The following is a 21,720-nucleotide window of genomic DNA, read 5'->3' on the forward strand; positions in this document are numbered from 1 at the left end:
ATCCCAAACACTGTGGGGGATGAATGAGTGCCCCCTGCAATCCCAAATGCTGTGGGGGATGGATGGGTTCCCCCTACAATTCCCCTTTGCCTTCATTAGGCTTTTCTTGGAGCTCCTCAGTGGGAGCTGATGGGAGGAAGTGCCTGGATTTGGAATTAGCCAGTGGTGAGAGCCATTAATAATGGAGCACAGACTGTCAGGAAAACAATGGTGGGCTTGGATAAACGGCCCAGCTTTGCTACTTACAGCTCCTGCTGTTATTAAAATGGAGATTAATAATCCCCTCGCCTTTGGTGAGGGGGAGGATTTGGTGGGGCGGTTTCTCATCTTCCCTGTGTCCCATCCACCCTGTATCCCAGTGCCACGGCCATGCTATGGACAGCTGGGACTCCTGCATCCCCCTCCTGCCTCCAGACTGCCTGATTGGAGCGTGCAGGACAGGGAATGATGCTGCCTTTGGGACCCCCTTTGGGATTTTCAACCTACCTGCCCCAATAATTAAGGCTTCAGGGTTGCACTGGGGGCTCCTGGCTTTGCTGCTGGGGATTTGGGGGGACGGGAGGTGGGATACCAGCGGCTGCCAGTGGTGGGGCAGGCCTGGGAATGACGTTCCTGGCATCCCGGAGAGCAGTGATGGTTGCACTCGTTAAGCAAAGGAGCTTTTCCCCCTGCTGAGCACAGTTTAAACTCGGCAACAACTGCGTGGTGAATGATGGGAGGAGCTGGGAATGGGAATGACACAGCTGGGGCCCGGCTGGCGAGGGGGACTGGTGCAGCTGAAGCTGTGAGAATTAAAGGGCAGCAGGTAGAGGGTCTCTGGTGCCATTGAAGCCATTCCCGACCCTGGTGCCCTGGGAAGAGGGGGCAGATTATCCTGGAGGCAGCTGGTCCAATCCTTTCCTCCTTGTCCAGCAGCCAGGTCCCATCTAAGTGTCCTGCTGCTGCCCACATCCAACACTGACTCCATCCTGTCCTGCACATCCCCCAGGGCATGGACCACTGTCCTGGGGAACACGAGCATCTTTGTGATCCCACATCCTCCACCTCCTCCAACCCTGCTGGCAAAGCTCAGGAGATGTGGAACAGGGGGTTTAAAATCATAGAATCCCCTGAGCTGGAAGGGACCCCCAAGGATCATCCAGTCCAACCCTTGGCCCTGCACAGACACCCCAAGAATCCCCCCTGTCCCTCAGAGTGTTTTCCAAACCCTCTTGGAGCTCTGGCAGCCTTGGGGCTGTGCCCACTGCCCTGGGGAGCCTGGCCAGTGCCCAACCAGCCTCTGGGGGAAGAACCTTTGCCTGAGATCCAACCTGACCCTGCCCTGACACAGCTCCAGCCATTCCCTGGGTGCTGTTCCTGCTCCCCCAGAGCAGAGATTGGAGCTGCCCCTCGGGAGGAGCTGCAGCCCCTGCTGAGCTCTGCCCTCAGTCTGCTCTGCTCCAGCTGCACACACCAAGTGCCCTCAGCTGCTCCTCCTGTTGCTTCATCTCCGGGCCCTTCACCATTTCCTAATTACTCCATGCTCTCCCTTTTCTCCCTCCCTCCGCAGGCTCCTACCTGATGGTGAACTCCTCCCAGCACACCCCAGGCCAGAAAGCTCACCTGCTTTTCCAGGCCCTGAGCGAGAATGACACCCACTGCCTGCAGTTCAGCTACTTCATGTACAGCCGGGACGGGCACAGCCCCGGCACCCTCAGCGCCTACGTGCGGGTCACGGGGGGCCCGGTGGGCAGCGCCGTCTGGAACGCCTCGGGCTCCCACGGCCGCCAGTGGCACCAGGCAGAGCTGGCTGTCAGCTTGTTCTGGCCCAGCGAGTACCAGGTGAGCCCCAGCAGACCCCCAGACCCCCCCTCAGCTTCCCCCGGCCACGGGTGACCCCAGTGTTTGGTGCCGCAGGTCCTGTTCGAGGCGGTGGTGTCCAGCGAGCGCAGGGGGTACCTCGGCTTGGATGACATTCTGCTCCTGAATTATCCGTGCTGTGAGTGCCAGGGGGTGGGACCCGAGGCGGGTGGCAGTAGGGGGGTGGGTGCTGGTGTCCTGGTGCCCGTTGGGATGATCCTGGAGAGAGCAGGTGGAGTAACGCCGGGTGCAGCCTGGGTGTCCTGTTGTCGCCCGGGCCGGTGGAGCTCCATCCCCTGGGCACCTCTGAGGCTCCTCTTTCCATCTCCATCCCCATCCCTGCCAGCTCCAACGTTGCTTTTGTTTTTATAAAACCTTGGAAAAGCACAGACTGAACATGGGGCCTGAGTGTTCCCGTCAAGAGGGGCCACCCGGGCTGGTTGGAACCCAAAATCCCAGGCTGTCCCAACACATTGGCTCTTGGGGTTCACCACTTATTTCTTCCAGGCTGGGGTAGGAGACCTGCCCCTCTCTCTCAACCCCAGAACCTGCCTCTGGCAGGGGTGCCAGAAGGTGCATCCCTCCCTGGGACACCGGACACTGACAGGAACAAATTCCTGACTCTGAGCTGGAGCTCATGTTTGCTGGGTGCTTTAGTGTAATGCTTCTCCTTGGTTGGTTGTTGCTACTGTAAAACCTTTTACCAAAATGCTTATTTTCTCACTAAATTAAAAGAAATCTCCTGGGGAAAAGTCTGTGGCTTTTTCTCTTTACCTGAATTCAAGCCATCAAAGAGCTAAAGGCTCTGGAAAAGTTTGTTTGGATGAACTCTTGGAGTCTAAATATCTGTAAACACCCAGTAAAGCTCGAGGCTTCGGGACCGGGGTTTTGGAGCTCGGCCCCAGCCACGACATCCTGGGTGGGTTTTTGGGTGTGGTGGGATTTTTTCGAGGATCCCCTCAGCACTCGGGCCACGTTGTCACCTCTCCCTTGTGTCCCCTGGCAGCCAAAGCCCCTCATTTCTCCCGCCTGGGCGACGTGGAGGTGAACGCGGGGCAAAACGCCACCTTCCAGTGCGTGGCCGCCGGGAAGGCGTCCGAGGCCGAGCGCTTCCTCATGCAGGTGAGGGGTGGTAATGGTGGTAGTGGTGGTGGTGAACCCCGTGCACCGACCTGGGGACGTGTTGGTGGCCCTGGATGTGCCTCCGGTGACGTCTGGTCTCTCCCGTGGCGCAGAGGCAGAGCGGCCAGGTGGTCCCTGCCGCCTCGGTGAAGCACATCAGCCACCGGCGCTTCCTGGCCACCTTCCAGCTGGACGAGGTGTCCAAGGCAGAGCAGGATTTGTACCGCTGTGTCACCCAGTCCAGCCGAGGCTCGGGAGTCTCCAACTTCGCCGAGCTCATTGTGAAAGGTGGGTGATGTGCTGTTGGGTTTCTGGCTCACGGATGGGCCATCTCTGCTCTGCTGTTGGCAGAGGACGAGGAAGGTGGGATGCCCAGGGCAGTGGGATCGCAGTTTCTTCTTGCTACACACGGACTTTGCAGCATAAAACCAGGAAACTGCCTTTGCTGGTGGCCTGAGATCATTTATTTTTGATTGCAGTAGGTGGGAATTAATTAATTATGGTGAAACTGTGTGGCACCACGCTGGGCTGTGTATCTCATAAAGATAATTAAGGTTTGATCAGATGAAACCCTATTGCAGCTGTTGAAGCCTTACTGAGGGCACATGCACAGGCTGAAGTTTGAGGACTGGCTGATGCCCTCCTGTACTTTGGTGTTGATACCCACGTCCTCTGGGTGGGGAATCCGAGTTTGTCCCATGCTTTTCAGCATGAATCATGGAACGGTTTGGGTTGGAAGGGACCTTAAAGCTCTCATTGTTCCACCTCCCTGTCGTGGCAGGGACACCTTCCTCTAGACCAGGTTGCTCACAGCTCCATCCACGGCCTTGAACGCTTCCAGGGATGGGGCATCCACAGCTTCTCTGGGCAACCTGTGCCAGGACTTCACCAGTCCCAGAATAAAGAATTTTTTCCTAATATCCAATCTAAACCTACTCTCTGTCAGTGTGAAACCATTCTCCTTTGTCCTGTCACTCCAGGCTCTTGTAAAAAGTCCCTCTCCCATCTTTTTGTGGCCCTTCAGGTACTGGAAGGCCACAATTAGGTCACACCCAAGCCTTCTTTTTTGCAGACTGAATGTGGTCGGTTGGTGTGGGAAGAGACACTTGGGATGTGTCAACTGTAACGAGTCAACAATAAAATTGTGGCGGCCGTGGTTGTGCCAGTGTTGGCCTGGCTCTGGGGACGCCCTGGAGCTGCTTCTGGAGGGGGATGCTCCACCTGCCCCTTCTCTATTCTCTTCCAGAGCCCCCCACACCCATTGCACCCCCTCAGCTGCTCCGGGCCGGCTCCACCTACCTCATCATCCAGCTCAACACCAACTCCATCATCGGCGACGGCCCCATCGTGCGCAAGGAGATCGAGTACCGCATGACCTCGGGGCCCTGGTCGGAGGTGCACGCTGTCAACATGCAGACCTACAAGCTCTGGCACTTGGACCCGGACACGGAGTACGAGATCAGCGTCCTGCTCACCCGGCCCGGCGAGGGGGGCACCGGCAAACCGGGGCCGCCCCTCATCAGCCGCACCAAGTGCGCAGGCGAGTCCCACGGGGCCACCCAGGGCGGCTTTGGGAGAGGTCCCTTGCCACCCCGAGCCCTTCCCACCACCCGTGGGTGTGAAAGGACGTTCACTGCCATTAATCCAAACCACCCACGTGCATGTGTTGGCAGAGGAACTCGTCTCCTCGTTAACGCCGGCTTCTCCCTTCAAGCCAATTAGAGCTAATTAAACTTCCCAGGGATGGCACTCTCCTCCTTTCAGGAGGCTGACACGGACTTGGTGATAACATGAGGGCTCCCATGGCCTCTCTATCCGGTTATCTGGGGCTGCTCATAGTGTGGGTGCTCCCGGTGCCCACTGGAATAGTAGAGCTGGTACCCGACTTCACCTCCTCAGGGCAAGGATGAGCCCGTGGGATCTGCTGTCCCTGCAGTGTTGGTGGCTGTGAGACCCAGTGATGTCCCCAGCCCTGTCTGCAAGGCAGCGGCATCCTGTGCTGGGGCTGCTCCCAGTTTTGGGTCCAGGGTTGCTCTCTGCACTCACCCCTGTAAAAGGGTTTTCCCTGATAATACACATAAATCCATGAGATGTTTTTCTTCCTCACTCATCTCTCCCCGTCTCTCCCCACACAGAGCCCATGAGGGCCCCCAAAGGCCTGGCTTTCTCTGAGATCCAGTCCAGGCAGCTGACACTGCAGTGGGAGCCACTGGGCTACAACCTGACCCGCTGCCACACCTACACTGTCTCGCTCTGCTACCGCTACTTCGTGGGCAGCGGCCACAACCAGACCTTCCAGGAGTGTGTGAAGATGGAGCGCAACGCCAACCGCTACACCATCAAAAACCTGCTGCCCTACAAGAACATCCACGTCAAGCTCATCCTCTCCAACCCCGAGGGGCGCAAGGAGGGCAAGGAGGTGGTTTTCCAGACGGATGAGGATGGTGAGTCTGCTGTGCTGGTTTAGAAGTTAACCAGCAGGGGAAATGAACTCAACTCAAAAGAGAGATTTATAAGTCAGAATAACAATTTATTAAAATAATACAATAAGTACGATTATACAGACAGACGATTGGTTTTAACCCACAAAACCCAAATGTATACCCAGCACCCTGGGGTATGAACAAAAGTGGTGTTCCTTGCCCCCCCCCCCGAGTCCAAAGCAAAGGGAGAGGGGAAAAAACCTGCTGGTGGGAGAGCTGCTGCAGTCTGGTCAGAAAGTGGTGATTGCAGTCCAGTTGAGGGTGGTGGTCTCAGTCTGGTTGAGAGCGGTGGTCTGCAGTCTTCCTCTGGATCCCATGAGAGGTAAAAAGGTTCCAAACCTCCAAGTTTATATATTCTTCAGTTCATGCAGGAATGCTCAGTCCTTCCCTCAGAGCGGGGAATTCCATAAAAGGGTATGAGGACAGGAACATCTTCCCACCTCCCAGGCCTCTACTGACAACAGTTTCTGGGCAATGTCATGGAAGGCCATAGAATACACAGTTTTGGGTTACACCCATCCAGTGATGAATTGGTCCCAGCCGTTCTAACCAGGACAGTCTGCTCAGGGGGGTGCATCACCCCCAAAAATGGGACTTCATGGCTGTTGAACTATCGGTGTGTTTCTCGTGGAGGGCATCCATGGCTCTCAGCCCAGGGTGGGAATATCTCCTGTGGCATCGCTCTTACAGGGAAGTGAAAAGGGTGTTGCAGCCTCAGGGCTGTGCAGGGGGAGGTGAGAGAAAGGGGCAGTGATGGTAGTTGGGGAAGGGAAGTGCTTGGGGGCTGGATGGATGGGGGTGTCACTGCAGACACACTGCCCTTGTCCTTGGAGTGGAGTTTTGTCTGGTGGAGGGCGTGAGAGTTGGCTGATGCTCAGCTCCTCCCAGCACAAGCCTCCTCACTCATCCTTTATTGGGAACCAAAGCCTGGCAGTGATAATAACAGCAATTAAAACAATTAATGCTTTGTACTTAGGTAACATCTTTTATCTGCTTGGTCCCGATGGATCCGGCACTGCTGCATTCCTGGGAGAGAGCTGTTAACCAGGGCAGGAGCAGCTTTGCTCGGCTCCCCCAGTGCTCTTCCCCAGTTCAGTTTGCCCTGGAGCAGGTTCAGGTTGTGCAGACGAGCTCTGTGGTGATGAAGGCCCTGTTTTTTGGCACAGCATTGCTCCCGAAAGGCTGAGCTGTTGTTTTCCCCCTGTTCTGGCTGTGCCCCGGGGTTGGGTCCCTGCTGCCAGCACCTGAGTGGGGTGATGTTCTCACCTGCACTGCATCTCTCCATCAGCAGTTTTTGGGTCACCTGGGGCTCTGGAGACCAGTGGATATGGCAGGAGGTACAGGACAGGGCCAGCTCCGTGTGTCTGGTGCCACCCATCAGTGACAGGCCACATCCAGGGCTGGCCTCTCCCACTGGTGACTCCTGCTTGTCACATCCTCTTTGCTGCCCCACAGGGATCTCTCCCATGTGCTGTGATGCCCCTTCAAGGGCAGCTGGGCATCCCCCACAGGCTCAGAGCTGCCCCTCTCATGGCTGGTCCTGCACTGGTGGGGCCAAGGGGCCTCATCCTGCTCCCTGGGGGCTTGTGTGGGTGCAAGGAGCTGCTGCAGCCCTGGGTGGGTGCTGAACACCAGGAGCATCCCTGGCTCTCATAGAGGCACGTGTTAAGCAAAACCAGAATTAATCTCCAAAGCACTTTTTTAGCATGAAGAATCAGCAATTAAGGTGGAAGAACTGATAACTGCAAAGGACCCAGCTGGCCCCAGACCCCCTGAGGAGAAGCCTTCCGTGGAATTCCCCTGCATGGGACTCTCTGTGATTTTGGGACCCACCAATGTGTGTGTGATGCTCGTCCTTCCTGTTTCCCAGGCTGGAAAGCAAAACCTCCAGAGCTGGAGTGGGACTGAAGTGTCTGAAGAAACCTGAAGTGTCTCCAAGTCCCGTTTTCATCTCCAAATCCTAAATCCAGCACCCTCCTCTGCACACCAGCACTTTCCATATCCCCAACTCCAAGCCTGCCCCTCTGGGGGCACCCAGCTTGTCCCTCCCGACGGTTCCTTTTCCAGCTATGATTTGCTCCAGCTGTTCTCACTGGGCTGTGATTGCTCCAGCTGTTTTCTGATGGAATATTACTACAGGAGCTCCAGATGTCTTTTTTGCTGTACTGTAATCACTCCAGCTGCTTTTCCCTGTGCCTCGATTAACTGGGGCTAGTGGCTTCCCCCTTGGATTGAACTTGGGGCCGTGGGTACGTTCGGCCTCCTTGAGGTGGATCCATGGATATCCACCTATGGATATATGGCCTTTATTCCACGTGGGCTCGGCACAGCATCTCCCCGCCTGCCTGGGAGGAGGATGAGGATTTTTGCTCCTAGAACAGCCACCTGTTCAATTAAGCCAAGGTGCTGAAGGCTCATTAATTACAGGAACCCTTAATTGTGGTTTATTTTGGCACGAGGCCAGTTTTGGTGGCAGCATCTGCTGCTGCAGAGCTGGAGCTGCTCTTGGTGGGCTGCAAAGATGCACATGCACATCCCAGGTGGTAAACCCTGGTTTTGGGCTGGAAACCCCATTTCTGGGATGTTAATAGCTGAGCCAAACCAAGGGTGTTGTTCACAGCATCCTCTTGGACCCTGGGCAAAGTCGTGCTGGTGTGTGGGCAGGGAGGAATCTGCTGGATCCATAGGTTTTCCAGCTGGTGTTTCAGTGCTCCATATGGATGCAGGTGACCCACAGCTGGAGATTTTGTTCTGTGTGCATGAAATGATGAAACTCAACCCCAGGTGCCTGTGGAAATGCCATTACAGCATGTTAGTGCTGTGAGGAGCCAGTTCTCTCCCTTGCAGTGCATGCAAGCCCAGATAAAGAAAGTCCATAAATAAATATGTATATGTGCATATATGGATGGCAGAGGAGTATATGCACATCTGGAAGCTGTTATGTGCATCCTCTGCTGGTCTCAACCTGGTGTGTAGGGAACATGTCATGCCTGTACCTACATACATAAATATATAGGCTACATATGTTATAATATTAAGATAATATATAAATTGTGCTCTAGACAATAATTTAATGATGATACAATATACAATAATAATATAAAATAAGATGTAACTGTATGTATAATACAGGTCATATATAATACATAATGATAGAAAATAATACATAATTATACATATAGCATAGGTTATAAGATATAAAAAAAATATATAGGTACACACACTCCTGCCCCGAAGGTTTCCGTAATTTTCCCAGGATTTAATAAGAGCCTGGGTACACGTGTAGGACACAGTGCCTCTGATTAAATTAAGTTGTAAATCAAGTGGAAACGCCGTGTTTGCACGGTGGGAAGCGCACGGGAGGAGATCCCTCCCTTCCCTCTCTCCCGGCCCCGTAATTAGATCCGAACAAAAGCTGTGGGGGGGGGGGGAAAAGCAAAGCAGAGGGGCAGAGCTGCTGTGGAGAAGTCCGTGGAGAAGTCCACGATAAAGGAGCAGATATCGATCCCGGTGCTGCTGATCGCCATTGGTGATTACAGTCATTATTGTGCTGGTGCTAATTAGAGGGGAGGGCTGGGACATGTCTGTCTGCAGGTGAGGATGTTGCTTCTCGCTGGCAGTGTCTCCCCAGGGTGCTGGTGGCTCCTGGGGGGAATTTAAGTTGTGGGGGAAAAGGGGATTGATTGATTTTGAGCTTGGGCAGGTCGTGCCGATGATGGTGGGTGGGAATTGCTGCTGGAAATGGTACTTGTGGGATTTGTGCCGTGGGGTGGGGACATCCCCCTCCCGTGGCAGTCACCAGTGGGCCCAGGAGCATCACTGCCTTGGGGAGCATCCCCGCCTTGGGGAGCATCCCCCTGGGGAGCCACCAGCCCTGTCTGGTGGCACTTGTTGGAGCTGGGTGACATGGCAAAGGGGATGTGGTGACTCGGTCACGGGGCCACCTGGAGGGGTTTCCTGGAGGATTTCTCCTTCCAGACTGGTTTCGTGCTGCATCCAAGCACGTCCCCTTTCCTTCCCCAGTGCCTGGGGGCATCGCCTCAGAGTCCCTCACCTTCACCCCGCTGGAGGACATGATATTCCTGAAGTGGGAGGAACCGGTGGAGCCCAACGGCCTCATCACACAGTACGAGGTACATCCCGGAGGGCTGCGGCTCCCAGGGCGGGGACAGAGGGACATGGGAGAGTCCCACTGGGGGGATGCAATGGAGGGAATTTGGGACAGCTGCTGCTGTTGCTCATGGGGATTAAAGGCGACTGCAGCACTGCTGCTGCCCCCAAGCCCTTCGTTTGGTTTTTCCGGTGAACCTCTGCTTTTGATTTACCCCAAAAAACATCTGCCTCCGGGCTGCCCCCATGACCCTCCTTGGAATTCATCCCTTTCACCCGGATCCGGGGTCTCCCCCCTGTCCCAGGGCCGCGGGTGACGCTCTGCCCTGTCCCTGCAGATCAGCTACCAGAGCATCGAGTCGTCCGACCCGGCCGTCAACGTGCCCGGCCCGCGTCGCACCGTGTCCAAGCTGCGCAACGAGACCTACCACGTCTTCTCCAACCTCCACCCCGGCACCACCTACCTCTTCTCGGTCCGGGCCCGCACTGGGAAGGGCTTTGGCCAGACGGCGCTCACCGAGATCACCACCAACATCTCTGGTAGGTTCCCGTGGCTCCACGGCTTCTCCTCCGCTCAGATATCCCGGGGCGGTGTCGACTCTCTGGATCCCTCCCGTGATTTTGGTGGCTGGAAGGTTTTTGGTGACTGGAGGCTGCTTTGGAAGGATGCTCTTGGGGGTGGCAGCTGTGCCCTGAGCCCCCCAGGCAGCCCCCCAACTTGATGGGTCCCTGTCTGGGGAGTCCAGCCAGCCCAGTGCTGGTGACTGGTGCTGTCTGAGCTCTCAGTGTACAAGCCAGGGATTAATTGGGCTTTGTTAATGAGCCATGCAGTACTCGAGGCTCTTTGCTCATGTCCGTGGTGTCACCATGAACTGCAGCAAACGTGCTGAGATGAGCCCAGATGGGGGCACTGAAACTGCAAAGCAGCTCAGGCTGGACCACAGCGGCTGCCAGGGATGGTTTGGGGGCCACAGGGCTATGCCAGGCATGAGGAGGTCCCTCATCTTGGTCTGGGGGTGTTGCTGGGCTGGCTTGGGTGTGATTCTACCCCAGGGGTAAAGGTCACACTTTGATTCCAGTGATTCTAAGTGCCAGTGATTCTGAGTGGTGCCATCCCTGGGCACATCTTTAAGCCCTGGAGCATTTGGGTCCTGCCAAGGTTGGATCCTGCTCCTGTCTCCTCCCCTCTGCCAGACCAGCGTTGTTAACCCCCCTCAGTGCACACCCAGGGGTCCTCTCCCAACCCTGACACTTGTTCAAGACCTGGAGGGTTTCCTTTAATTGCAGTAACTCGCATTACACCATTCGGTGATGCCTTGCCCTGGGCAATGCTGTGTCCCCCCTGAGCTGGGGGCTGCTCTGAGCACATCTCTGGGGGCCAGGACTCATCCCTGGGGGCCAGAACTCATCCCTGGGGGCCAGAACTCATCCCTGCTCCCTTTGCAGCTCCCACCTTCGACTATGGGGACATGCCATCACCGCTGAGTGAGTCAGAGAGCACCATCACGGTGCTGCTGCGGCCGGCGCAGGGCAGGGGGGCTCCCATCAGGTAGGTCGGGGCTGCAGGAGGGTGAGACCCCCACAAATGGGGTGGGACAGCACGGTGGAACTCCAAAGGAAGGGCAGGACCATGTTTTTCCCAAAGCTATTTTTGGGTATTGGTCTCTTCTCCCAGCAATAAGAGGGCTTAAGCTGCACCAGGGGAGGTTTAGGTTGGATGTTGGGAAGAAGTTCTTCACAGAGGGAGGGATGAGACATTGGAAGGGGCTGCCCAGGGAGGGGGTGGAGTCACTGTCCCTGGAGGTGTTTAAGAAGAGACTGGACGTGTCACTCAGTGCCATGGGCTGGGTGACAAGGTGGGGCTGGGTCACAGGTTGGACACAAAGATCTCAGAGGTCTTTTCCAACTGGCTGATGGTGTGATTCTGTGATTCTAACCCGTGCCTGGCCCTTGCCAGCACCTACCAGGTGATAGTGGAGGAGGACCGTCCCAAGAAGCTGAAGCGGGAGCTGGGGGGGCCGGAATGCTTCCCGGTGCCCCTCACCTTCGACGACGCCGTGTCCCGGGGCTCCGTGCACTACTTTGGGGCAGAGCTGCCCGCCAGCAGCCTCACCGAGGCCAAACCCTTCACTGTGGGGGACAACCAGACCTACAGTGGCTACTGGAACCCCCCCCTGGAGCCCAAGAAGGCCTATCTCATCTACTTCCAGGCCATGAGCAATCTCAAAGGGGTGAGTGGTTGTGGGACCCCGCTCTGGCCAGTGGGTTGGACCAGGCAGAAGGCAGGCTGGGGTTTGAGGGGGTCAGGAAAAATGGGGCTTGTTTGAGATCCTCCTTGGGCCACCCTCTGGGCTCACCCCCAGTGTCCTCCTCAAGGGGAGCTGGTGCTCTGGGCCACCCTTGTGGCACACTGTGACCATGGATGGGTGTCCCATTCCTCCCAGCACCCCTGGGCTGTACCTGTCCCCATCCCGGTGCTGACACTGGGGAGGGAGGAGTCCAACCTCCCCCACCCACTGCAGTACCAGTAATGACTCCAACCAGCACCAGTGCATGGGACACCCCACTCCTGGGCTCATCCTGGCATGGAGAAGAACTATTTGGACAGCAGGAGCTGTGTGTGCATTGCTGGGACCCACCACTGGCAGGACAGCGAGTCCCAGCTCCAGAGAACTCCTGGGAGCTCCTAGGCTGCCTTTCCCTGCCTTCTGCTGCCTGTTCCCTCTGTGAAGGTGTAACAGCCCTGCTCTGACAGCACCCCCACATCCCTGGGCTGATTCCTCCAAGTCATTGATGGGACCACCGGGACCTTTCTCGGCATCACCTGCTCCAGCACGTCCCATCCCACCCAGGGGAGGGTGAAAGCAAAGCAGCAGGACCACGGCTCCATCCTCATCCTGCACAGCTCCATCTTGCTGGAAAGGTGCTGGTTATTGAATCCTTTCCTCGGCTCCGGGGTCGTTCACACCTCGCTGGGTTGTAATTAGAGCTGAGATGGACAGGGAAGATCTCGGCTCTGGCTCGCTCGGGCACTGCTGGATAATATCTGGTAGCTGATGCTGTTTTATAGCCTTCCTGCTGGGAGGCAATGGATTTGTCCTGGCTGCTGTCAGACATTGCAAAAAGGCTGGATCCTGGCTGGGGTTGTTCAAGGGTTTTGTGCCAGATGAAGCAAGAAACAGGAGAAGGAAAAGCTGGTAACCCCAGGGAGAGCAGGGCCGGAGCCAACCCTGCCCTGGGCCTGTGGCACGGGCAGGTCTCAGTCCAAGGGTGGATGGAGCAGCATTGCCAGCACTGGTGTCCTGAGGGGTTGGAGGATGCTTGGAGAAGAAGGCAATCCTGCCAAATGGTGCTTTTTCATTTTGCAGCAGAAGTTGGATGCATGGAAAGATGGAATATTTTAGCTGAACCCGTCCCTACCTGACAAATGTTAAAACTGTTGGAGACCTGAGCTGGAACCTCATGGGAAACTTGTCAGCACATACTGGGGCTGAAAACTTTAACTGATGGAAAGAAAACCCCCATGAAGCTCTGGATGACAACCTGGGAATGTTTTAGCTGTAGTTGGTGACCTGCAGCTTACCTGGATCTGCTGGGTGCCTCCGATGGTCTTGAGCTTTGCCATCCCCTCTGTGCCAGCAACAGTGGCCTTGGCTAAACCTGGGAATGCTGGGGGCAGCTCATTCAGCAGCATCTCTTGGGATGTGGGTCCCCGGGAGCTCTTTGGGTGCTGCAGCTCAAATCACCAACAAACTCCCTCGATTTTGGGGGGGGTCAAAGCACCAACGGACCGGCCTTGTGTCCACCCAGCCTCGCTCGGAGCGGGAGCGGAGCTGCTGGGATCATCCAGCACTGATCCTCCTTTTTTACCTCCATAGGAAACCAGGCTGAACTGTGTCCGGATCGCCCGCAAAGGTGAGCCCACCCTTTCCTGGCAGGGGGGATCCCACCGAGGCTGTGGCTCCAACCCTTCGGCTCCTCCGGTGGTTGGGGCCATGCTGGTGGGTGTGGGAACCAGTGCTGGTGGTGGTTGGGCTGGGTGTGATGGTTTTATTCTTTCCCACCTCCTTTCCTGGGGTTTTCCCCTGGGTTGAGTTTTCCCTCTTGATGCCGTTGTCATGGTGGGGGTGGCAGGCTGGAGTCAGTGGTGCTGACAGCTGAATCCGGGGATGGATGATCTTACAAAAGGTGGCACAAAGGGACTTGTCTCACCCCACTGGAACTGAGAGAGGGCCTTGCCCGTGGTCATAGTGTGGCACTGCAGAGCCCTGTAATGTCTTGGTGAAATAATGTGTTTATGGAGCAATGAGCACCCCACGGGACAAATCCCAGTGTTTCCATATATGATGTTGCCAACCCCCCCGGAGCTGAGCAATGACCCCTCCTGCCTGTCCTTGTCCCCTGGCAGCTGCCTGCAAAGAGAGCAAGCGTCCCCTGGAGGTGTCACAGCACTCGGAGGAGATGGGCCTGATCCTGGGCATCTGTGCCGGGGGGCTCATCGTCCTGATTATCCTGCTGGGAGCCATCATCGTGGCCATCCGGAAAGGGTAAGGAGACCTGGTGTTGTGGCTGGTGCTTCATCTGTCCCTTCCCCCCAGCTCAGCCCTTCCCCACCGCCCCAGCACTAACTGGGAGCTACTGGTGGTGATTGTGCTGCGCTGGGCAGACCCCAGACCCTCCCTCGAGCTGGGTGTCCATGTGCTTGTGCATCCCACCAGGCACTGTGCCCTGCCCGCTCTGGGACATCTCAGGAGGCACTGGAGACCAAAGAGCAAAGTCCCGGGGATGTCCCTCCCCCCTCAGGGCTCTGGAGCTTTGTCCCTCTCCCGTGTATTTTTCAGTCTTTTGCCTCTTTTTGCTGCTGCTTCTTGGCTTTGTGCTGCCCTGGTGATTCTGCAGAGATGGAAATGCTTCTGGCCCCTGTCCAGGCCCTGGGACAGTGCTGAGCCAGGCTGTCCCCATCCCACCAGCTCTCCCCCTGCTAAACAGCAGCCAGGGGACCCCAGGGTGTGCAGCCCTGCACCCCCCAGCCCCAAATGACAAAAATCAGCTTCATCTGCACTGAGATGTCTCTGGGCTTCCCTGTTGCCTTGGCCAGCCCAGGGGCTGGATCCATCCATGGGAGTGTTGTTGGCTGAGGTCTGGAGGGTCTGGCTGTGCAGGTCTCCCCCTCAGGGGTTGGGCTGGGGCCAATCCAATGCTGGACCCCTCTGGGATTGGGCAGGGGGCTGCCCACCCTGGTCACCCCTGGCTGTGGGTGCTCAGAGCAGTCCAGCTCCTCCTTGGCTTGTTTTAATGGGGAAGCACTGAGCTTCCAGTGAAATGTGGACAATCCCTTACTGAGGTCTTCAGCTGGCTCTAAATGAGTCATTAAAATTCGGGTGTGCACTGGAGGGGAGGTTTTCCCCAGGCTGATGATCCTTGGGGACCCCCAAACTGCTCTGCCGTCCCCAGGGGAATCCCCACACTCCCCAGCTCTCTGGAAAGCTGAGCACATCCAGCGTGGCCGTGGTGGTGGGGGAAGCTCAGAGGGGTGGGAGGGAGAAGGGCGAGGGCTTTCCAGGACACTCATCCCTGGGAGCGCTGGGGACGCGGCCGCTGCTTTTTGCTCGGGTGCAACGCCCTGGAAAGTGGCCCCGGAAAGCAGCTCCTTCCGTGCGGGGCCGGAGCCGGGGGGGGCTCTCAAAGCCAGGGAGGAGAAAGGACAGCAATTAAACACAGGGCTCGGGATGATGGAGCAAAGTACGTGAACAGCCAGGGGGGAGAGAAAAACAGCAGGGCACAACCTCGGCCCGTGGAAAACCGCAAAGCTCTTTGTGTCTCCGCGCGCCCCGGGAGGATCCCTGCGGATTTACGCCGCTGGAAGAGTGGGGATGTGGCACCTGTGCAGGGTTGGCTCGTGACTCCATTAGGTCTGTCTGTGGTGGAGCAAATGCCAGTGGTGCTGATGTTTTTTTTGGGGAGCGCTGCTGTGGGTGGGAAGCCATGAGTGTGGCTGCTCCCACTGCTGAGGAGGAGGAGGAGCAGCTCTGCTTCAGCATCCCGGGGTGAACCTGTTGAAGGACAAACCAGAGCCACAAATCAGACCTGATGCCAACAGCCCTGAGTTTGGGGCTGTGGGCAAGCTGGGATGAGCTCATAAATCTCCTCCAGAGTGTTTTGCCGTTGGAAAAACACTGATGTGGTGGAATGGGAATGCAGCTCTGGAATAGACTCATCCCCAGGAAAAAGTGCACTGGAAATGTGATGTCCTGACCCCATCTATCCCACTGGGCCCCTGACCAGCTCCCTGAGGGAAATCCCTACATTTTGGACACGTTTGCTGTTCACTCTTAAAAATTATGGAATAGCCCCTTGGACAAGGGCACTGTGGGCACCCCACCTCTAGTGTGGTCACCCTGAGAGCCGGTGCTTGTGCTCTGCTGTGGGATGTTGGCTCCTGCCTGGAATAAATAACCTGTGGATGCCAAAGGGGACCTTTATGGTGCATTTAATTTTCTGGCAGCCCTGTAACCCCCCCTTCTCTGTGCTGGAGAAAAGCTGCTTATGCAATTTCTGCTGCTCTCTTTGTTTGCACGCTTGCCAGGAGGAACTACTATTCTTATTCCTATTACCCGTGAGTAATTGTCGTTCTCTTTCTCCTTTACCCTCCTCGGGGCTGCCCCCCTCACCCCACTGCTCCAACAAGTCCTTAGCTCTGCCCAGTACATTTTAAGGGTCTCTTTGGCTTGAGAAGATAATGCTGCTGAGCTTGTTAGAGGGAGAAAGCAACATGAAGGGGAAACGTCAGTGACTTCGGGCTGAATTTTGGATTTTGGCAGCGTCTTGTGGTGTCCCGGCCCCACTGAGCCATGGGCTCAGATCTCCTGTTCATCCCTCCCCTGGCTTAAGCCCTGCTCTGGCTTCTTCAGAGCCTGATGCTGCCTCTCAAAAATATTCATTCAGGGGTTTTTGGCTTAAATGTCTTGAATTTGGGGTGTGAGGTTCTGTTCCTCAGCTTTCCCAGGGTCTTTGTTAGATGCCTTGTGGGGACCTTGCCCTGGGGGAAAAACCTCTCTGGTGGGTGCTGAGCACTTGTGTAGTCAGGGGGTTCAGCCCGTCCCTTGGTGTGGATTTGGCCCCCAGCATGGTTTTAGGATCACAGAATGGTTTGGGTTGGAAGGGAACTTAAAGATCATCTAATTCTACTCCCCCTGCCATGGGCAGGGACACCTTCCACTAGCCCAGGTGGCTCCAAGCCCTGTCCAACCTGGCCTTGGACACTTCCAGGGATGGGGCAGCCACAGCTTCTCTGGGCAACCTGTGCCAGGGCCTCACCCCCCTCACAGGGAAGAATTTATCCCTAACCACTGATCTAAATCTCTCCTCTTTTACTTTAAAACTGTTCCCCTTGTCCTATTACTATTTGCTCGTGTAAAAAGTCGCTCTCCCTCTGTTTTATCAGCCCCTTCAGGCACTGGAAGGGGCTCTAAGGTCTCCCTGGAGCCTTCTCTTCTCCAGGCCAAACACCCCCAGCTCTCCCAGCCTGTCTCCAGAGCAGAAGGGCTCCAGCCCTTGGAGCATTTCTGGGGTCTGTGTCCCTGTGCAGCAGAGTGATGCCCGTGGTGTGCTGGATGGGCTGTGTTGCAGCTCTGGGGCAATGGGTGGGGCAAGCCTGGAGAAGCGGGGCTGGGGGGAGCTGGGGCAGACCCACGTGATGCCAGATGGCTGCAGAAAGCCTTTGCTCGCACATGGAGCACTCCTGGCTGTCCCAGGGGAGGGGACAGGACGGGACATCAAGGATGAGCAGCTGGCAGGGGATGATCCGTGTAGGGCTGCGACCGGCACAAAACCAAAGCGTGGTGACCCTGGGATCTCACAGCACCTTTGGGTGAGCCCTGCTTGTTTCTGCTTCCTCCCCACGGCAGGAAACCCGTGAACATGACCAAAGCAACCATTAACTACCGGCACGAGAAGACCCACATGATGAGTGCCATCGACAGGAGCTTCACCGACCAGAGCACCCTGCAGGAGGACGAGCGCCTGGGGCTGTCCTTCATGGACACCCACAACTATGGAAACAGAGGTAAGGATGGGAGTCCTGGCATCCCACTGCTCCCATCCCACAGCTACAGCAACCAAAGTAAGGATGGGAACCCCAGTATTCCCCTGCTCCCACCCCACAGCTGCGGCAACCAAGGTAAGGATGGGGAATCCTGGCATCCCACTGCTCCCATCCAGCCACAGCAAGAGTGATAAATAATCCCTGAATATCCCAGAAACAGCCTGCCAGAGCTCAAGGAGTGTTTGGACAATGCTCTCAGGCACGTGGTGGGATTGTTGGGGTGTCCTGTGTGGGGGCAGGAGTTGGACTCAATGATCCTTGTGGGTCCCATCCAGCTCAGGAGATTCTGTGGTTCTGTGAATATTTATCCAAGGCTCAGTAAGAAGGTGTTACATCTATTTTAGCCTGATGTGTGTGGCACGTTGCAGGCTTTTCCCTGCCCTGTGTAGCTCTCCAAGGGCATTGATCTCATCGGTGCCTGTGGTAACTTTTATCCTCATCCAGGCTGTGCTGGAGGGAAAACACTCGTGGGCTGCTCAAGCTGGGTTTCTGCATCTTCTTCCCGTGGAGATCTGAGCTTGTGGCTGGGCAGCTTGAGGCCGTTTGTGGGCTCAGAACCTGTCTGCAGCCCCCCTGGAGCTGAGTGAACCCCAGCTCTTCACTCGCTCAGGGCTTGGAAGCTTTACACCAGCCTTCCCCAGCACACCCAGCCCTGGGCTTCCAAGGGTTACCGAGAGCCCGTGTTCACATCTGAGGGAGACTGATAACTTCCCACCCACTGGAGGATGCGTCTCCACGCTGATTTAGTTGTAAAATAACTCCTTGGATGCCCCAGTTCCAACCATATGCTAATAACATCTGTTACAGTAACTTCAAGATGCCGCTTCCACGTGGCTCTTCCGCACCGGCTGCGGGATTAAATGTGATTCCCGGCGTTGTCTCACGGATAATAGAAGCCCAGAGGGCAAACTTTCCTTCTTAATACATAGAACTAGGTGTATTTATGTGGTTTTTTTTTTTGGTTGCTGTCCTTGAAACACTCAAAGGCTGGCGGGGCTCTGTGTGGGCTGAGCTGGGGAGGTTGGACTGGCTGCCGTGGCTGGGGACAGCCCCCAGTGACTGTAAATGTCCTTAATTAATGAGGGTGAATGAATGGGCTGCTCTGGTTGGTGGCTGTTCCCCACCAGGCCTGTTTCCATGCATTTAAAAGAAAATCACTAATCCTCAGGGAAACCTGGGTGGTTCCTCAGCACCTTGCAAGTGCCAACAATTAATTCCTCATTAATCCCAGGCCGGGTCTTGGAGCACTCCTGGGTTGTCCCGTTGGTTCAGCCTGGGAGTGAGATCAAACCTCTGGTGCATCCAGCTCTGGGGGTGCTCAGCACAGGAAGGACTGGAGCTGCTGGAGCAAGTCCAGAGGAGGCCACGGAGATTTTCCAAGGGCTGGAGCCCCTCTGCTCTGGAGCCAGGCTGGGAGAGCTGGGGGGGTTCACCTGGAGGAGAGAAGGCTCCAGGGAGACCTTAGAGCCCCTTCCAGTTCCTAAAGGGGGCTTAGAAAAAAGAGGGAGAGCAACTTTTTACATGGGCAGATAGTGATAGGACAAGGAGAAATGGTTTTAAACTAAAAGAGGAGAGATTTAGATTTAGGAAGAAATTCTTCCCTGTGAGGGTGGCGAGGCCCTGGCACAGGTTGCCCAGAGAAGCTGGGGCTGCCCCTGGATCCTTGGAAGTGTCCAAGGCCAGGTTGGACAGGGCTTGGAGCCACCTGGGCTAGTGGAAGGTGTCCCTGCCCATGGCAGGGGGTGGAACTGGATGAGTTTTAAGGTCCTTTCCAACCCAAACCTTTCCATGGGTCCCTGCTTGCCCAACCCCTGACAGCAACGCAGAGCATCAGGTTTTGTGCAAACCCAGATCTTGGGATCTGGTGTGGGACCTTCCCTTAACAAATGCAGGTGAGATCTTAGTCTGGCTCTGCTGGTAATTACACAGCAAAGGCACAAACCAGGTAAATACTGCATAAACTCCCCCATTAAACAGCAGCCAGCTCCATTTGTGGCAGCGGGAGGAACACGGTGCTGCTCTCTAGCAGCGAGGAAAATTAACTGTTAAGCTGAGCTGGAGACTTTGGCAAGGTGATATTTCAACTCAGGACTTTGTGTGAATATTTGGGCACAGAGCTCTTGCCTGTCTGCATTGGAGTTAATTGGCAATAAGGTTATTAACCCCCCTAAGGTCTTGCCTGCTGATTTCTGATAGATCTGCTGGGGTCCTAAAAAGGCCGTGATGGGCTTTTTTAGCTTTGTGGTGTAGGAAGAGCTGCAGAGAGCACGAGGAACTAATTCTTTGATTACTTTGCTTTTCACATTAAACTCTCTTTATCTCAACCCACAAGTTTTGTTACTTTTACCCTTCCAATTCTCTCCCCCATCCCAGGAATGGGGAGGGAGGGAGTGGCTGGTGGGGCTTGGCTGCCCCTTGGGGTTGAGCCCCAGCAGTTTGGTTCAGTCCAGTCTGAAAGTCAGTACTTTTACATAATTCAAACGAAACTAAACTTCACAGGCTACTTGCAAGTCTCATTGAGCAAAACTGTCCCGAAGAGAGGCCTTTACGTGACACATAAATCCATTTTCCATGTACAGCACAGAGCCAGGGTGAGGTGCAATCCATGGAGACGGGAGGGTGGGAGCACCAGCACCTCCCCGGGGATGTTTCCCTCATCCCTCCGCCGGCGCGAGGAGTTGACGGGGACGCTGCCCAAGGTTTTGCCTCCCTGATGGGCTTTGCTTGTCCCTCTTTTCTCGCAGGTGACCAGCGCAGCAGCGTGGTCAACGAGTCCAGCAGCCTCCTGGGGGGCTCCCCACGGCGCCAGTGTGGCCGGAAGGGCTCCCCATACCACACGGGGCAGCTGCACCCGGCCGTGCGCGTGGCCGACCTCCTGCAGCACATCAACCAGATGAAAACGGCCGAGGGCTACGGTTTCAAGCAGGAGTATGAGGTGAGAACACCTCCTGCAGCCCTCTCAGGGGTCCCTGCCTTCCCAGCCCCTGACAGCAACGCAGGGGATCAGGTTTTGTGGGATCCAGTGTGGGACCTTCCCCTGAGAAAGGTGAGGTCTCGGCGGGGCTCTGCTGGTGGTTCCACAGCAAAGGCATAAAGCAGGTCAGTGCTGCATAAACTGCCCTGTTAAACGGCAGCAGGGGGATGGACAAGGTGGCACAGGCAGGATCCACGGGCAGGGAGAAGATGCTCCAGAGCTGGAGCTCACAGCTCTCTGTCAGCATGGGGGGTGTCCCTGGGTCTAGATCAGATCTCTGGTCCTGGCAGCTCTGGATTTCATTGTCAGCTTGAACAGGTCCCTGAGAGGAGCCAAACCAGCCCTGCCAGCGCTGTCTGCAGTGCGTCATCCCACCTCTCCTGCAAGGGCTGGGGATGCTTCTTTCCTCCTCCTCCTTCCTTCTTCTTCCTTCCTCCTCCTCCTTCCTTCTCCTTCCTACTCTCTTTTCTCCTCCTTCCTCTTCTCTTTTCTCCTCCTTCCTCCTTCCTTCCTCCCCTTCCCTTCCTCCCCCTCCCTTCTTCCTCCTTCCTTCCTCCTCTTTCTCCTCCTTCCTCCTCCTCTTTTCTCCTTCCTCTTTCCTTCTTTCTCCCCCTTTCTTCTCCTTCTTCTTCCTCCCTCTGGGCACCACAGTGTCACGTTCTTCTGCTCCCAGACACACCTGTGATAAGTGTAGCTGTAGCCCAAGGACAAGCAATTTGGCAGCTCCCAAGACCACAAAAACCCTGGGGGGGAGGATGCTGGAGAAAAGGATCCCTGGAAGAGGAGGGATTTCCCTCTCAAGGGGCGTTGGCTGCATCATGCCCATCCCACCTGGTCAGGCCAGAGCACTTGTAACAGAGCACATTATTTCACGTGCCTCTGCCTCAGCACACCCTGCAGGGGTGATTTCCCAACTCCTCAGTGTCCCACAGGTCTTGGGGATCGAAATTTCCCAGTGAAATTGCTGTTTAATCCTCAGCTGTGTCAGGAACAGGAGCTTCCCCCCCCCTTTCATGTATTGGACAAACCAGGGCTTGTGATAATCATTAGTGCTCCTTGAAAAGCTGCTGTATGTTCTTGGAACTAGT

At 55.9% G+C, this 21,720-nt stretch overlaps 1 protein-coding gene across 1 annotated transcript in view; it reads left to right on the plus strand.

Moving 5' to 3' along the window:
• Nucleotides 1–20,593, plus strand: part of PTPRU (protein tyrosine phosphatase, receptor type U) — a gene marked incomplete at its 3' end in the record, with an annotated part of 43,356 nt that extends 22,763 nt beyond the window's left edge. The window contains exons 3-17 of the mRNA XM_027671710.1: nt 1,550–1,821; nt 1,897–1,978; nt 2,846–2,961; nt 3,075–3,249; nt 4,208–4,501; nt 5,097–5,405; nt 9,468–9,577; nt 9,893–10,094; nt 11,001–11,103; nt 11,512–11,785; nt 13,433–13,469; nt 13,963–14,101; nt 16,141–16,170; nt 17,462–17,619; nt 20,403–20,593. Of these exons, the coding sequence (XP_027527511.1) occupies nt 1,550–1,821; nt 1,897–1,978; nt 2,846–2,961; nt 3,075–3,249; nt 4,208–4,501; nt 5,097–5,405; nt 9,468–9,577; nt 9,893–10,094; nt 11,001–11,103; nt 11,512–11,785; nt 13,433–13,469; nt 13,963–14,101; nt 16,141–16,170; nt 17,462–17,619; nt 20,403–20,593 (2,492 nt within the window). The remainder of the gene's footprint in view (nt 1–1,549; nt 1,822–1,896; nt 1,979–2,845; nt 2,962–3,074; nt 3,250–4,207; nt 4,502–5,096; nt 5,406–9,467; nt 9,578–9,892; nt 10,095–11,000; nt 11,104–11,511; nt 11,786–13,432; nt 13,470–13,962; nt 14,102–16,140; nt 16,171–17,461; nt 17,620–20,402) is intronic.
• Nucleotides 20,594–21,720: the final 1,127 nt, after the last annotated feature.

Source organism: Neopelma chrysocephalum, unplaced genomic scaffold (assembly GCF_003984885.1).
Source record: "Neopelma chrysocephalum unplaced genomic scaffold, ASM398488v2 Primary Assembly neopelma1_97123, whole genome shotgun sequence".
Lineage (NCBI taxonomy): Eukaryota > Metazoa > Chordata > Aves > Passeriformes > Pipridae > Neopelma > Neopelma chrysocephalum.